The sequence below is a fragment of the Erpetoichthys calabaricus genome, chromosome 7 (genome assembly GCF_900747795.2).
Source record: "Erpetoichthys calabaricus chromosome 7, fErpCal1.3, whole genome shotgun sequence".
Lineage (NCBI taxonomy): Eukaryota > Metazoa > Chordata > Cladistia > Polypteriformes > Polypteridae > Erpetoichthys > Erpetoichthys calabaricus.
Window position 1 is genome coordinate 125,413,020 of NC_041400.2, and position 18,596 is coordinate 125,431,615.

At 35.9% G+C, this 18,596-nt stretch overlaps 1 protein-coding gene across 2 annotated transcripts in view; it reads right to left on the bottom strand.

Annotated features, from left to right (window-relative positions):
- Window positions 1–18,374, bottom strand: part of efna5b (ephrin-A5b) — a 245,832-nt gene extending 227,458 nt beyond the window's left edge. For both annotated transcript variants that reach the window (XM_028805321.2, XM_028805320.2), the window contains exon 1: window positions 17,226–18,374. In XM_028805321.2, the coding sequence (XP_028661154.1) occupies window positions 17,226–17,350 (125 nt within the window). In that variant the 5' untranslated portion in view covers window positions 17,351–18,374. The remainder of the gene's footprint in view (window positions 1–17,225) is intronic.
- Window positions 18,375–18,596: the final 222 nt, after the last annotated feature.

Consider the following 18,596-nt stretch of genomic DNA (forward strand, 5'->3'; position numbering starts at 1 on the left):
GTGTTCTAAGGGATAAAACAAACTATAAAAACAAATTTGAATCTACCACAGAAAAATACCTTAGGACAGGACTATTCATAGTAATGTCTTCCTAAAATAAACCCACCTGTTTATTTTTTAACAAGGGAGATTCCACATTGAGGTGCTATGTTTTAATCATGTACATCTATGATGATGAATTTCACATGATTATCACTTAAACTCCCAGTTAGCTTAAATCCCTTTACATGCAATACAAAGAGTACCCTTTATCAACATTTTAAAAGAACAAAGAAAGTAACTATGTTATTGTTTGCTTTAAACAAACCACATCCTAGCTGTGCAATAAACTTCACTCAACCAGAGTAGTTTATCTTCTCCAGGACAGCTTAATTGAAATTTGGTGACTTCCATGTTTTGCACGTGTCTGTGCATAATATGCGTTCTAGAATAGTCTGACCTTAACGTGTGCAGGTCTAATCAGAATTTTTTTTGTTTTTAATACAACCTGGTATTCATTTTTAATAAACTGCTTAGTCTAATTGTGAGTATATCTTGGCCATTTCGGGTGCATAACAGGAAACAGCACAGGACTGGGCACAGCTCCATCGTGGGGCCAACACACGGACAACACCTACACTCACACTCACACACAGGTCAGGCCTTATCTAACTAGCGTGTTTTTGGTGATGTGAAAGGAAAACAGCAGTAGCAGAGGCAAAAGTAGTACTGTCACAGAGTACAGTTAAATTCTTACTTCCACGTTGCAGCACCACGATAAACATGAATATATTAAAATTCAAAACATCAATTTGTTTAATAGTACCTGGAGGAAAACCCACACAGACAGAGGGAGTAAGAGCAAACTCTGTTTATTTTAAAAAATAATTTGTACCAAGAACAACTACTTCAGCATATTTTTTATCAACCACTAAAATACTGTACATAAATGTCACATTTTGCTTTATATTTAACCTATTTTTGCTGAAAATTCTATCATATTACAAATATTATTTTAAACCATTTTACATAGGGTGTTTTATTTTTAATTTCAAAAGTTTAAAACATTAAAACTTTAATCTCATGTTTTCTGAGAAACATATATGTTTACTGTATATAATAAAAAAAGATGTAAATTTAAGTAAATATATATTTGAACAGTGCACATAAGATTTATATTATTTACATATTGATTGACATGCAGTAATATTAAATTATATTCCAAATATGCTTAGATGTGTTATCAATGGAAAGATAATATACAGTTCTTAAGTCACTTTGTTTTTACTGATTTGATAACAGCTAGAATTGCATTTTTAAACTTTTAGAAAAGAACTACTTTACTGAATTCTCTATTTAAGCTATGATACTAATACCTGACAAGGAATGGGCCATCGTTGACTTTGTTATAATATGATAAGAAATTAACTGGTTTAAAAATACAAATAATGAGACTTTATTACAGCAAATGTCAAAGCATACAAAGTTAGGCACAGAAAAGTTGGGGTGAAAGTATGAATTCATCCATCAATCCATTTGTTTACCCACACACATTCTTCTCAATCTTTTGTGGAATTATTTACTAGTGATCCTCACTGGCATATGTTTTAATGGTGTACAGTGTCTTAACATAACACTAATTGCAAAACTCAGTGTAGTCAATATACTCAAAATAGTGCAAGAAGTAAGCTACAAAGTATGTAAATGAAGGTTTCTCTCTCTCTCTTTCTATATATGTGTGTATATATATATATATATATATATATATATATATATATATATATATATATATATATATTCACGGCATTCGTAGTCTGTGTCACAATCTGATTGTATGGGTGGTTATATATATATATATATACACACACACACACATACTGTACATACATACACACAAACATACATAAACATATATATACATACACACATATATATATATATATATATATATATATATATATATATATATATATATATATATATATATATAAACATACAAATATAAAAATGTGTGTGTGTGTGCTACTGTAGATTTTTTTCATGGTAGTAGTCTTCTGTCTTGCACCTACTGCACACTGCTGCCATTGATTCTAGACTCAAGTGTTATGGGGGAACAGGCTGGCATTGCATCTGTTGTGTTATCCTGTTTTGTAACCTATTAATGGAGGTATATTTTTACAACTCTGCAATGATAATGTACACATGGCTGCCTTTGCATATACACAGCATCTGAAAATGAATATGCAATAGCAAAAAGAAAAATGAATCATTTTAGTAGTGATCATACAAAAAAATTTAAATAAGTACAGGCATGATTTCCTATTTATTTTTAACCAGTTAATGTCCTATAAAATTGGATGTTTATAGAGAAAGTACTTTTACCTAAGATAGATAGATAGATAGATAGATAGATAGATAGATAGATAGATAGATAGATAGATAGATAGATAACCATTAGACCTAATTTACAAACTTTTTATGACTTATTTCCATCTGTAGGAAAGGTCTTTTGTTTTAAGTGTATTACGATGCATTAAAACCAAAATTGAGAAATTTCATGTCTAATGCTATTCCTTATTTAATATGAAGTATAATTAGTATAGTGATATAATTTTTAGAAATTGAATTTTGAAATTGAAGTCAGAATGTCAGTCAGATTTTGCTGGATGACTCTTCCATATGGGTCAAAATAACGACAGCTGCTGTGCCCAAGAAGTATTTTCATCTTGGAATATTATGCTCGTAAGTGAAAAATAAAATTCTACAATAGACATACTAATAAATAGGCTTAGGTAAACATCTGTAAATTTGGAATCAAATTATTAATAAACAGGAATTCACTTAATCTGGAATCTGAGAGTTTAATTCTGCATTAATTGGCACCACAGGCAAACTGCTTGAGCTTCTCTCTGTAAAGTCAATGTGTTGCTATTGACTCAGTCACAAACCAATAAAAAACACAGCTGCTACATTTACAGAATTCATTACACTGCTGCAAATGATCCATGAATTAAACTCTGGAAATTTTTGATCAATTTTTTCTTCTCATTTCAAAACTACTCACAGCAGCCAAAAATTTGAGAGTAAAAAGCAAAACATATTTTATAAGATTTAAGAATTTTTAGTAAGGTAATTTTAAAACAAAAACAAATCATTTACACCTACATCTGTCTATTTTTAATATTTGTTAAGGGATTCTTTGGTGAATGAAGGACTTTGGTTATATCAAGAAAGCAGTTTTAGAAATGTCTGCCAAGACGAGCAGCTCTGGTTGTTGCTTCCTCTGAGGCCGCCATACTGTTGCACTCATGAGTCCAATTCAGCATATCACATTTTAGCTACTAAAAGAAAAATGTCAGAAGTCAACTTTGCCTTTGCCTAAACCATCTGGTCCATCATGGTGCTGCCAGTGACCAACAACCATCACTAAGCAGCAATAACACTGAATCCTAATGCACACAGACAAACTCTGCAGGCATTCCAACTCCAAGACTTATTAAAAAATTTAAGGGGCCTGTAATCCGTGATTATCAGGTAGAGACTTCCAGCTGCTACCATTTATGAAGTGGGCTAGAGAGCAGAGAGAATGAGTTGGTTAAAGGGCAGGTTATCCAAACAGAGGTCCTTCTGACAGCAGGTCTGCCACTAAGAAGCATTTTATCAGCTTAGCCTTTCTGCCTCAGTTCCCAGGATATTTCACCTTTAAAACATATCAGTGCCATTCTTTTTTGCTTCCTTTATTCTTCCTATCAGCATACTCTAAAGAAAATGACACACAACTTCAGAATTCTGTTTATGCTTTAAGGAAACAAGCAATACCTACTGCTCAGGCAACCATTTGACCAATGTTTGCTCAAAGGGTTTACAGAGGTTTTAAACCCTCCTTAAGTCTTATTTATCTCATTAGGCTTTAAAGTGATTAATATCTATGCACTGTTGCACCCGCAGTTTTTCTGATCATTCAAGGAGAAGGATGAAAGATCCCAACGGATGGGTTTTGTGTTAGAAGACAATGTGTTAGTGACATTTTAAGCCTTTTAATGTTGCAAAGTTTTATAGCTGTTTAACATTTGTAAGTCATTCTCTTCTTTCCAACAGCAAAACTGCTTTGGTTCTGATATAGCACTCCAACCATAATTTATTAGTGTTTTTTTTTCTGCACTTCGAATTTGTCTTTATTGAAGAAAATAACACAAGTTGAAAAAAAGACAAAAAAATCAGTTTTCAACACTTTATATGCATGTTATATTCTCTGTTGCCCTCTTGCCCTTTCACTCTTCTTTTGTAAATCCTATAAGTAATTGCAGCAGGAATTTTCTGAACTAGTTCCAGTCAGTGCAGGATACTAATTAGGATCAATCCAATTTGGAAAACACAGAGACCGATTATTTTTAAAGTTGGTAAATTATTGACACTTTTCAGTTGCGGCTATTCACAAGAATCTCAGTGGGAGCTTAAAAGAAAAATCAGAAGAAACTGGAGCTCCACGCAACTTTCTTTTTCTAGCTTCTTTCTATTCTCTAACCTAGATCTACCAGAAAGAAAAAGCAAATAAAAAATGGAAATACTACTATTATGGTGGAAAGTGTATGGCTGCTGCCCCAGACTCCCTCTATGTGATGCTTCCTTTCAAATGCTAAAGATTTTGATTCATGTCCGCTAGTAATGCTAAATATTTTGAGTGGCACCTCAACAATGGACTAGAATCACAGCAAGGATTCATTCTAATCTTCCACTCATTACTTCTAGGATTGTACCTGATCTGGATACGTTAGTAGGAAGACAGATGGAAAATTTCACAAGACTACTAGCAAGTTCATCAGAGTTGTTCATCTTCTACCTTTATTTCTGGGCTGAAGTTTATAATGGGCTGAAGTTTTTGTCTTCAAGATAACAAAGTTATTGGAGTTTTAGATGAGATCCTTACATTCACCCAGCTACTTCTTCTGTCTCCAGATGCAGAAATGCAAAGCAAATCTACAGCAGCACTTTAAACTAGCCATGAACGCAGTGCAACACTTGGAAAAGGACAGAAGGGAAAGATGTGTGTGTGTTTAGGCCAACCGAATGCTTATAGGTGTTAGTGGAACACTAGAGGGTATTCTAGTTCTTACTATGGTTGTCCCATACAAGTCTACCACATCTGCATTCTATTACTCAAAGACTCATGTGGGAATTTGTTTTATTTGCATTTTTAAGGAGTTTGTTTTAAGAGTTTTTAGTGTATCTATTCTACATTCTTGGAAAAACAGGGACACAATACGTACAACACCTAAAACAACAATAGTCTTAACCAGAAGACACCAAATATGTTTACTAGCACTAGTATATTAAGTGAGAAAACAGCTGTAATTTACTCATTACTTACAAAAAGATAAACTTTACGTAACCAGACAGACCTACGTAATTAAACACAAAGCATTCACATTACAATGTGTTGTTATTTCTCAAGCCTACTCTTCAGCACAGCAACATATCAATAAATTAGGAGCAAGAAGCCAACTCTACCAGCCTACCATTTTGTTAGACTATATAATTATGCAATCGCAACAAATAATTATCATGACTTGCTCTAGGTTCTTTAAGGTATGTTAAGTACAGAATTACTGAAAAAAATGCCTTTTAGGTGTCAGGCGTTTTTCAAAAAATTATGTAATTAATTGCATAAATACTGTGAAACAACTAAGGAATGGGAGTGTAGACTGCCTCTCTCCAGGATATCTTGACTCATAAACGTTAACAGTGCCTGTCTTTTAAAACAGCACCTACAAAGCCAAATGCTAAGAAGGACAAGCAGATACATGTATCTTTAACTCCAAGCTGGAGGAGAGGGCAGCCAATGTTTTTCTCTATACCCTTCAAAGTTTCTGTTGAACGGCGTAAGCCTTTGCCCTTCTTTGTAGGTTTCCTTTCCCTCCACATTGAGCATTTACAAGTTCAACTGTGTTCCCTGTTTAATTTCCCCTCTCTCTTTCTTCTCCTTTAACACATGCATACTTTTGGCCCCAACTATGGAGTGCTGACTAAGATCGGAACAATGGGAGCCTTTCAAGTTAGCAGTGCCGGCTTTGAGAAGGGCTGAGCTCAGAGACCCCGTCAATATTTACTGCAGTTTGATGCGGCTGTTTAGTGGGCTCCTTCCAAGCGGAACTTAACAGCAGGGAGTCGTGAGAGACTGACGGCTTTTCTTACCAAAAAAAAAATTGAACAGGTTAAGCAATTGGGATATGCAAAATAAAGAGTCCACAAAATAATATAGAAGTTAAAACCATAAACCAGGCACAAAAGATAAAATGAAAAAAAAAATCAGCAAGCCTGGAAAAGTTACATTAGGTGTAAAAAATAAATATGACAGATGTTTTTTCAAAGCATACCTGTGCTGCTTAAAACACTCAGATGTCTCCTTCTTCGTATAACAAATAGTATTGTGAATCAAGTTATTTACATTTAAATTTAAGACTTAAAAAATTAACATATGACTGATTAAAATGTTTTATGCTACTATGCTCCTCTGGTATATATATATATATATATATATATATATATATATATATATATATATATATATATACACACATACACACACACACACAGAGAGCAGAGAGATGGTGTACATCAGCAAAGAGTGTAAGGACATGTATTGTCAAGATTAGAAAATTAAAACAGTATAATAAGGACAGACACATTTAAAAATAAAAAATTGTATTCTAGTCACGTTATCAATTTTTTAATAACAAATAGAATTGACCGCAGTTCCAGGTGCATTTAATGAGACTTCCCAAGAAACATAAATACAATATTTCTTCATAATTCCTGAGCTTCAAAAGCACAATTGTGATTATTAACTTACATCCTTGGGTTCTAAAAATTAGGGTCAAAGCCCAAATTTGTGTCACAGCAAGCCCTCTGATGAAATGTGAAAGGTCCCCTTTTCCAAGAGAAGCATGTTTTTTCACAGAGGAGCATGACAGAATAAGGGTCACGTATCAAGTGAAACTCCTTACAGGTGGGAGGAGGAGGAGGAGAAAAGTGCAAAAACAAGGTGTAAAACTCTAGTGATACAGAACAAAATATTAAGCAGCATTATGTGTTAATGAATAGAATTTATTGTGTTTCACTTTATACTTTAATGGATACAATTTTAATAACTAGTGTCAAGGATGACTGTTTTGAAACAGAGAGAAACAAAAAACTTTTCTCTTAACCTGCATGTTTTTGGACTGTGAGAGGAAACCGGAGCACCCGGTTTCTTCTCCTCGTTTCTGTGTGGGTTTCCTCCGGGTGCTCTGGTTTCCTACCACAGTCCAAAGACATGTAGGTTAGGTGGATTGGCGAATCTAAATTGGCCCTAGTGTGTGCTTGGTGTGTGGGTGTGTGTCCTGCGGAGGGGTGGCACCCTGCCCGGGATTGATTCCTGTTGGCTGGGATTGGCTACAGCAGAACCCCGTGACCCTGTGTTCGGATTCAGCGGGTTGGAAAATGGATGGATGGATGGATGGATGGACGGAAGATCTTTTCATATTATATGTTTTTCATGGGCAAAAAAACTGTTACTTTTCAAAAATATGTTTAAAAAATCTGCATGGGCTTAAAACAATACCTAACTTCAAAAATAAGAAAATTTTTAAAAATCATTTTTAAACAAATACAATGCAATGACCCCACTGACAGATATAACAAAAGTGAAAACAGAGAACGGGACAGCAAGCATCTGACACATGGAAACTTCTGCTCATACGATTACTGTTTTTGCCTGAAAAATGCTAAAGCCATGAACATGAACAAAATAATCAAGCATGGCTGTCTTCAGCATTTCTGTACTCAATGGCTTGTTGGAAGGTTTGATTTCCTGCTGAACCCCCCTATGGCCAAAAGGCTATGAATGAAAAATTACAATTATCTTCAACTCTAAAGTGAAATGACACGATAGGCTCAAAATGGAAAAGGAGATAAAAGAGATAAAGTCTATTTAGACCTTAATTGGGACCTACAGTACGTAATCACTCCGACATACCAGGAACTGACATTTTGCATAAAATAATCTATAGTGTATACTCAGTTCTTCATCTTTTGATATTTTATACAATAAAAATACAAAAAAATGTTTTTTTCATGACACAATTGTAATTTAACTCATCGATAGATGGATTTCTGAAATCTTTTTTTCCATTTCAGTCAAAGCCTAGCACAGCAACATTAAATACAAGGCAGGAACACAATCATGTATGCACCCTCATCAGGCAGTGCAGCATGTACAACTACCTAAAACACACAGATGTCACTTGGATGTGGAAAAAAATGGCTAATCAGAAATTTCAAACAATTACAGGGAGAATGAGCAAACTCTGTGGTGGGCTGGCACCCTGCCTGGGGTTTGTTTCCTGCCTTGCGCCCTGTGTTGGATGGGATTGGCTCCAGCAGACCCCCATGACCCTGTAGTTAGGATCTAGCGGGTTAGATAATGGATGGATGGATAAGCAAACTGCACTAAGCCAATGACTGGGCGGTGAATCAAATGCTTGCTCCTGGAACTGGGAGGCAGCAGAACTAAGCATTTTATAAACTGATACAAATGCAGCAACAAAATTAATAGTACACATAAAATGTACAAATACCACAATAATCATCATGTAATCTGATCTGATCTTAACAGCAGTGTTTGTAACAAAACTACTTTGAATTTCCATTATTTTAAGGAAAATGGATATTGATATAAATACAGTACATATTTAAGGTGGAGCACAAATTATTTAAAACTAGCAGGTAAAAATGTGAACATGAGTAAAAGTGAAAAGGTAAAAAATGCACCATCCCGCTCCATAAAAGTTTGTTCCATACCTTTTAAGGCTGCAGTCATTATTTACTACATCTAGGTAGCCTGCCATACACACTACTTAGGGAAGCATTAATCTATTATTAACATGTGTGGAGACAATGCAAAATGGAAATGTCAGTCTGTGCTACATCTCGAAACAAATAATGAATGTGAAATAAATCAATTTTGGGGCTCCCCAGTGGCTCACTCCATTAAAATGCTGTGCCCGCAGCTGAAAAGTGAGACATAACATAAGCAATTCAAATCCCGACTGAAGTTGGAAAGTCCCAGAAGCTGTACTGAGCTGGCCGTGGTTGTATAGTTGTGAGGGGCAGAAAGATGACATTGACAGGATATGATGCAAACATCACCACCCGCCATGGGACGAGAAGCGCTGGGCATAGCTAGTGAAATGACCCCAAATATCTCACACAGAACATGTGTAACTATGAAACCACTATTATGTTTTTAAGTCTAGATTTAGGCAATTTTTGTGAAAGTAATACTGACATATTATAGGCAGAAGCAGAAATATTTCCTACAATACCATTTTAATGAAATGAAATAACATGAATATACGAAATCATTTTATTTCAGTAATTCACAGACAATCTAAATCTGTATATAAAATTCTTAGGTTTCTATTACAAAGGTGTTCTTTCCTTTATTATAAGAAAATAAAGTCTTTAAATTCTTCAAGCTCACATATCGCCACTCAAAAACTGATACCTTCATCAAGTTGGTTATTTTCATTGAAAAGCAAGAAATCCTCTGCAGCTGTCATTTTTCTGCAAGGAATTTGTTTTCTAATTATGCAGCCATGCATTCTGCAAAAGCTGAAAATCTGCCAAATGGGGCATGCCAAAACAAACACAGGCGAGTCACAGAATTTTTTAAAAAGCTGTAATTTAGGCGAAACGTAAAAGAAAAATATGTAATGTGACATGCTTTTGGGGGAGAATTTAAACGGGTGCCTACGGAAAATATGAGAGCATTTCCACTCTTTAGAAAGGCCAATACATAATGAACTGCTAATCTCTAAAAAATCATACAGATAAAATGGGAAAAATGTGGGATCTTGGGCCGCCACAATCTAAGGAGTTAACTGACTGTTAAATTTAACAATCCAAATGCATTATTTTTCTTGACCAAAACAGTATGAATTGACCAATATGTTAAACAAATACAGTACTTCATATAATGTAGAGATGGTGCTGCAAAGTACTATATGGCATTAAAACAAGATTTCATGCTTTGTGGCACACTCAGAAGTACAAATGAAGCTGGAACCTACAAGTCACATTTTTGCATGATCCAAAACATAAAGTAAGCCATTTATTTTAAATATAAAAGACAAACATTTGGCAGAAATTGAAATTTTTTACTTAAAAACTGACAACTTAACTCTGAATTCTACTGTACAATAAATACCCAATGTACCAGCAGTTATACTGAAGTGACTGAACCAGCAAAACGCCATTTTTTCTTTTACAATGGCTGCTCAAGTAAAACTAATCCTACATCAAACCCTCTCATATATGGAAATAAATGCTGGACCACTTCTGCTTTTATTTATTTATTTGGTTTGCTTCCTAATAATGTGAACAGCACAGAGCTAATTAGGAACTTGTTCATGGCATTATTAAGGATCAGTTGTCACAACACAGTGAGAATGGAACTTATCTATGGAAACACTGGTGTCCTTCTAGGTCTGGTTCTCCGCTTACACCTCCTGATTAGCGCTGTTTTTTAACTGATCATGTAGGCAAGTACACTTCACAACCTCACATCTGAAAAGGCACTACTTCCGTTTGAACAATAAATCGGCAAGGATGTGTATATTTCAAAGAATGGCCACTGGTACACTACTTATGTATGTATGTATTTATATATTCATTTATTCAGCTTCAACACATTCTGTCCAGACTGAATGAAAATTATTGCTTTCACTTTGGCTACTGCATTTTTTGTATTTCTGCTGTTTCACTTACTTCTCACATGCACAACTTGACTACAGGGAAAGAATACTTCAACTACTACTGGCCTCTTGTAATCAGTGACTCTTGTAGTACATTACTCCAAAATCAAACGGACGCTTAAGTTATGTTCCAGGATGAATGAGAAATTAAATAAAAAGAAAAAATAAAAACAAGAGAAAAAAAGGAAAGCGTGCTAAAAAAATGTCAAAGGGCGGTTTGGAGAGACGATTTAGGTCTTAACAAATGACTGTAGCCAGCCCTTGTTTCCTGAAAATCATAATTTTGCCCCATAAACAGTAAAAGAGACACATACACACATTTTCTCAATTTAAGTCATGCAAAGGACAGGACTTAAAACACTAAGCCTGCTACTACTTTTGTATTCTGTCTCATACTCAATATCTGTTCTAATGCCTTATTAGGCCCATATTACAAAACAGTAAAAATGAAGATAGTTTTTTTTTAGATTCTTTCGATAGTTATACAGTCTAGAAGGCTCCTATAATTTCATTAAATGTTACATTACTAAAATAGTTTGATAAACTTTGACTATATTTTTAAGATCCTGAAATGTTACTTCTAAATACATGTCTATCATATATAAACATTTCCACTTGCCATCACACTTTAACAAGCCCTTTACTAAGGTGAAAAATGTATTACATTTTATTTTAATAAATAATAATTAGGACTTACTACAGACAGTGTGCCTTTATTCTAGGAGATACGGGAAATGTTTGTACTTCTAATAAAAGATAAATACATGAAATAATAGCTTTCAAAACAGGTTTACCAATATTTCTAAAGAAATCTAAAAACCTTTCAAATGACAAGAAAACTCAAATCTTACACCAGTAAACTAAAAACAGGTTTCTAGAAAAAGGTCACCAGCTGCTTGCTATCAGTGTTAAGCTGAATCATCTAAAGGTCTGACAGCTTTTTACCCGTGAAACAGTTGGACAAAGAAAAACTATCTAGAACAAGGTAAGACTGTGTACTTTCCTCTTCCTACTTCTCAACACTATAATGTCAGCAAGGAGTGAGTTAAAATTTGTCAAGTTGGCCTAACTGTAAGAGTGTTTCGGCAGTGTGAAAATGAAACCGTCCCTTACAGACACCATCGGTTCTTGTTTTAGCTTTTGGCTTATTTGGTAAAGAAGGCCTGCTCTCTGTGAGTGTCTCTCTCACCAGAGGACCCAGCTGGGGCTAGGTTCCTAAAGTACTAATTGTATTCATTCATTTTTCTCAGCCCGGCATGAAGCAGTGTGACTGCTGGGTGCATAGCAACAGGGGGAAAGTAGAGAGAGGCTCATCTTTATCTGTACCTCACTAACAGGAAACAAGGTTGATGGGCGGGCTGCAAAGCAATCCCTTCATTAAGGGCATTTGCAAGTTTCAATAGGGAGAAATGCAAGAGAACAATTAACCCTTTAACTAGCTGCTCTCCCAAAGGGACCTTGGTAAAATCTATTCCTTTATTGTAATGAACACCCCTGCAAGCAGGTACGTTTTTTAAGTACTAGTGCAACAAAGTAATTAACTCCTTAAAAACAGCAGAGAGTAGCAACTGGAACATATTAAAATTTCCATATAATAGTGTTGCTGGATTAAATTTAAAATTGACTTGATTTTTTTTTTTTTGACTATTTAGCCCATGACAGAAACTAATTTTACACTGGAAACGTCACAATAGAAACAATGCGTTTGAGTAATAAGGTCATTTTCAACATTACTTCCTATTCAGTTTCAATAATAAACATACTATAAACTGTTTAGGTCAACCAGAATACCTGGACATTTTGTTTTTTGCATACAGTCTATAACAAACTAAATGGTACAGTGAAACAGCTGGTAGCATTGCCGGCTTGCAAAACTTTCCGATTCGATTCTGTGTTTTATCTGCATGTTCATCCATGTTTGTGTAGGCGTCTTCTATGCGTCCTCTTCGTCATCTAAAGCCACAACAGACTCGGTTAGGGAAACCATAGCCTCTGCAATATGTTTTAGTGGATATATCTGTATTTCAGCTGCCCTGTGAAGACCTGAAGACTCCACGTTGGGGCTACTGTATCTCTTTATGCTTAGATAGGCGCTGACTACCCACAACTCGTATCTAGATTAAGCAGGTCAGAAAATGAGATTAAAGATAAAGAGCTACACAGCCTAGGCTAACAGAAAGAGCCACCCTTGGATAAATATCTAAGAGCAGTGCAAAAAATTTCAGCAGTCGTTCTCCTCACACTCAAAAATGTGTAGTATGTAAAACCTTTAAAAAGTAAATAGAGAAAAAGACACACTTTTTCATTAGTTTGCCTACATGGACAACTTTAATAGCATGAATAACATTTTATAGTGAGTGCAAAACTAGATGTGATAAGTCACACACATGAAATCTTTTACAAAGCAAATTAACACAAGTTATGAGGATGTCTCATTGTTTTTGTGGATGAGTAAAAGAACCGATTGACTATCTCTAGTTCTAATATTTAAAAATCTGTCAAGATTTAGTTTTAGGTGAGGAATGCTGATTACATTAGCTCTTTACTTCTGACGGCTGCAATGAAATGTCAGCACATCTGGATTAAATCTTTTCTTTCACAGAACAGTGCTTCTAAGCCCCCTTGCCAGTCAATTTGAAAGTCTGTGTGTCAAGCTGACATACTGTTTATCTCTAATAAAGATTTTCTTTGTATGTTTGTGTAAGAGGGAAATGTATTATTGCTTGAAACTGCACAAAAGATGCAAGAGAGAAAACAAATTACATTAAGTCCAAGGTGGACAAGTGGCAGAAATAATTGGAATTTGGCACCTCAACACAATTACTGATTTAACCAAAAATGTTCAGCTAACAAATCATGAGTTATACAATGAAAATGTTTCTTTTGTTTATAGTCATACAAATATTTTTTGAACTCTGTACTACAGTAAGTCAGCAAAAATTTCAGTGCCTATTGTTTAACTATACAAGCCTTCAATGCAAGGCTTCTAGTTCACAAAATGACTGATCATTTGAACTAATTTCAGACTCTTTTCTTAAATATCGTGGCTTTTTACGGCATGTGCCATATGACACTAGGCAAACTTGGTTGCAGTGTGCTAGTCTATAAAAATTTCTGTTACCATGTATGAGGTGTAAAACTGTCAAATCAATTCACTTTATGTAAATACATCAATTAAGTCAAGTGTACTTGTTTAGTCTTAAAAGAAAGGTTTATGTTAACCATTAAATTGGAAACGTTTTCAATTAAGAAAAATAACGCAGTACAACATAAACTTTTGGAGACATCTTAGAATGGCAGAAAAGACCATTTATTAATATGTGAAAAGTTTTTTTTCTTCCCATTTCTGTCAGATCCTGTCATGCATTTCTGTCATAGTGAACTTTCAGTTTTGCAAATGTATATACATACACTAAGTATTCCCTATTGTCAACATAGGTATTTGTTCATGTGTTTTCAAATTTGTCCTTCGCTACTGCTGTTTTTCAAGTATAGTTTTTGCTGTTTTAGTCTCCATACCTTAAACTTTTGAAAATATTAATCTTGTATGCTCTTGCTAAAGAATACAGGATTAACTTTAATGTTTTAACTCTTATTGGAAAACAAATTTTATTTATTTTGTTCCTATTTGTGACATCAAGTTAATATTTTAAGTTTCACTTATCAATTTCAATTGATCGAATTCTTGTATTGCCTGTCATAATGAGGATATTTTATTCATATTTAAACATTAGTGTGAAATTCTAAAACTGAACTATTCCAATTATAAGCCTGGGCATAAACACTTGTACATATATACACTAAACTAAACACTTGTACATATACCACTAAACATTACACAGTATGTGTACTGTTTATATGTATCTTTAAGCTCGCATATACTTAACACCTACCAAGTTTTCAAACAACAATGGCAACTCAGAAGACGTTCGCTAAAAGTTGCAAATACTTTCTCTTAACAATACTATTTAAATCCACTCTTTCTACAGCAAACACGTGTATGTCCGCAACAATAAATTATGGTGCGGCAATGTGTTATAAACGTTCTTGTCCAGGATATCTAATAATCGCTATAATGTCTTACGTTCTTTATGTGTTTATAATCTATACTTAGCATTTTGTTTCTGCCAGGTGGATTAACAACTGATAAGATAACCAGTATTTTACTAGAATACATTCAACTCCCCACAGTACTGGGAAAAAGCGACTACAGCATTAAGAAAGATGTCATGTGTGCAGTGCACTACATGTTTGGTTAACACTAAAAGCAGCTCTTTTGTGTGTGACTATGGCAAATGTGTTGAAAAACGTGATTAGTACGTGATGTTTTCGGGCGAACGATTGGGAGTCTCTCTCTTCTCCAATGTGCATCATGGAGAACTGTGGAATGTATGGCCAGACATCATTCTTGCCCCCCGAGTTTCTTCGTTTAGATAAGATATTATAGATATAGGTAGTGAAAAATAAACCTCACGGTCTCTTTGCCATTGAAAAGGAACGTTTAGGTTCTCTTACAGTAAAGTTTTACGTGAATCTGTTGGTGCAGTGACAGCTGAACACAGAGGTACCCACTCAATTGGGCATCATCATAGAAACAACGCGTTTTAACGTCATGTTAACAATATGGTTAAATATAGCGGGGATTGGGGGGAATACACCCAACACCCGCGTTAAACGTTTGGGCAAATGGCCTTTGGCCAATTTTATTTTGACGTGCAAACATTTAAAACGCTATGCAGGCGATCATGTATGCCACAGCAAAGTCCGCACATGTTTGGCATGGTTTACCTTAGCTTATATTATGGGCGAATCAAACCCCGCTTTAAACCTAATAAACCGAAAAGCACTCGTTCACAACATCCACACTGCCAGTTTTAAAAAGAACGGGTTGCGCGAACGAAATTCAGACTGAACAGGTTTTTATGAAGCGCGCCATGTTTTAAATGCCGGTGAATGTGTGTCACGTAGGTGTGGCAATACCCACACTCAACGGCGTTTTCCACATTTCTCGAGGAACCATAAAACAATAGCCTCTGTTAAGTCCATACAACTGAGAAATCGCCACAAGTACCGGCATTAACAGTGTATGGTAAATACACCGGCAAAATATAGTCAGGCCGTTTTTTAATTTCAACAAAGAATCGCACTGATATTTAGATGCTGACAGATTACACTGCGCCGTAATATAAAAAACTGATACAATATGCCTAACAAAGAGTTACAGTGGACACCACTGCTTAACTAAAAAAACACCCTCAACGCAACCTTTCAACTCACAGAATGAATGAAACGGAAGAAGGACCTGTGTGATCGAAGGTGTGGTCGCATCACCGATACACGCTCACTAGTTGTGAGTTTCTCTTTCGTTTCCTTAACACTTTCATCGATTAGATACTTTCCATCTTCAAGATATCACATATTTGTGTTTGACGACATTTCATAATAACGCTATCGTGGACACTACCTGTCGTCTCTTCTCGTTGAGAATCATGCCTTTGTATCCGCCTGTTGTTCAGTATCCTTTGGGTTTGTCACATTGAAGAACTTGTTACACTGTTTAAAAGGCTTGATAAAGTTATGGGAGTGGGGAGTCCTTTGGCTACCCTGTTAACGTTACTTGCTGTATAAACTTTATTTTATTAGGTTAATTACATCTGTATCTATGGACTTAAACCTATTTGTGCGGGATCACTTTAACGTCCTTGTTGAACAATGTGTTTACTCTGTTTACAGAGCTTTACTAAATGTATTTGTAGGTTTTGTTGTTTTAAGCTTTTCATGTTAGTAACGTGCGTACTCAAAAATAAAGCTCCTCAAAAACTCTACAACACTAATGGTTTTTCACAAACAAAATACATTAAACTACGGGGGAAATGGAAGATCGTGTACTTAAGAGAAAAGAGACTGTGGGCGTGATGTTAATTGTGCCTATTAAAAACGGTCAGGATTGTTCAACAGGTAACAAGTATCTGAACTTGGTGCAAAACCGAAATGGGTTTGACAACTTTATGTAAATTTGGAGAAGTATTTTAAAGGAAGAAAAACGTCTTCCAAATGTTGTCGCGTGCAAATCCTGCATCGGAAAGCTCAAAAATAACATTTCCAACATTTTTATATAGCATTTATCCTATGTTGTTTATGGATTAATTTTATTTTAGTTTGTAAAATTAGAAGGAAATTAGAATTCCGATATTCTTCTTAACCCGTCTCGGGCATAAGACAGTACTTGGGGGCATCCAAACAAACCTTTCTCAGCGACTGCCCACATGGAAATGTCTTTGGAGAAAAACGTGCGACACTGCATAAGCGACAGTCGGTATCGATAACATTGTTATGTTATGAATACATAAATTAAACCACTTGTCTCGATTTCTTCTCATCTATCCACCTCGCCCCTTTAGGATGTGATTTCATTATATCGCAGGCCTCCCTTTAGCCGTGCCCCTGACTTACCTGGGATTGGTGCTGTTCCAGTATACCGCATAACGATCAGCCACCACCTTAGAGCTGGGATCCTGGCTAAATACACACATCCACAGCATCAGAAAGAAGAACACAAACATCTCCACATGCAACATCACTTCAGCTCTTCGATGCGATCCTGTTCTGAAACTGCCTTTTCTTTTCGTACAGCGCTCAAAACCAACTTTGATTAAGAGGCAGAAACCATTTAGATGAGTTTGGGGTAGCACAGCTGTCGATCAAAACGCCAATAGAAATGTGTGTATTCCACTTGCGCACCACCTCGTTTGCTGTCAGTGCAATCTATATAGTGCGATTTCTGGTCACGGTCCTTTACTAAGAGTCACAGTGTCAGCGGCGGAAGCTGAATGCAATCTAATGGTAGTTTATCAAGTCCCCCTCGGTTCATGAAGTTTATAATGTAAAGGAAGTCGATATCGAGCTTCCAGCAGCGAATCCAGCTCGATCACGCTGAGTTAATGCTTTCACAGCAACAATCGCGCACTTGCTGAAGCTCCCACAAATGCGTACATTTGCTCAGACTTCCATGCAAAAACAAAAGCAAAATGTCCAGACCTGGCCCTGTTAACGCTGGGGGGAAATATCAGAGCATGTTAATAGTATCCATTGCATCACAATACTCCGCGCTTGATATTTATTTCATTTCATTCACAAAAATCAATGCCGGTCTTGTTAAAAAATGTCAGCCAACCGTTCGGATTGCGAAGAAAATTACAAAACAAAATATTTGACAGATGTCCCTTACAGGCACGATTTCAAATTCAGGATTATAGGTTTAAAGTTGTCCCGCGCAGACTCCCAAATATGTGAAGACTCCCCGTTCTTTGCTTGAGGAACTAAAGGAACTAAATGCTCAGTCAGTGATATCTTGAAAAGTGTCAGTGATGAGAAAAGGAAAACTCCTTCAGAGAAAAAGAACCAGCAGCTGTTTGCTTCTACTTTGATTAAAGCAGATCTGATTGTAAATCCTGCACACAAAATGCGAATAGTCCTGGTACAGCATCCAGTATATAAAGAAACGCGAAATCAGACGTAGATCATGTGCTATTTCGTGCACTTTACTTAGACGGTAAGAGAAGGTGAGAGCAAAGGCAGCCACTCGCCGAGTGAGCGAGCAGATTCGCCCTCTGCCTTGTACTGCGCGATCTGATTGGACAATCGCTCCAAGTAGGCGTGTCATGAAGGGCGTGCGAACACCGCCCGTCGGTGCATAACGAGCGTTCTGAATGGACGATCGCTTAGTTGAGGCGTGTCGCTGCAGACGCACAAAAACTGCCTTCAACTAATTAAATTACTGAAAGAGGGAGTCGAACTGATTCACTGCAGAAAACCCTATCGCTT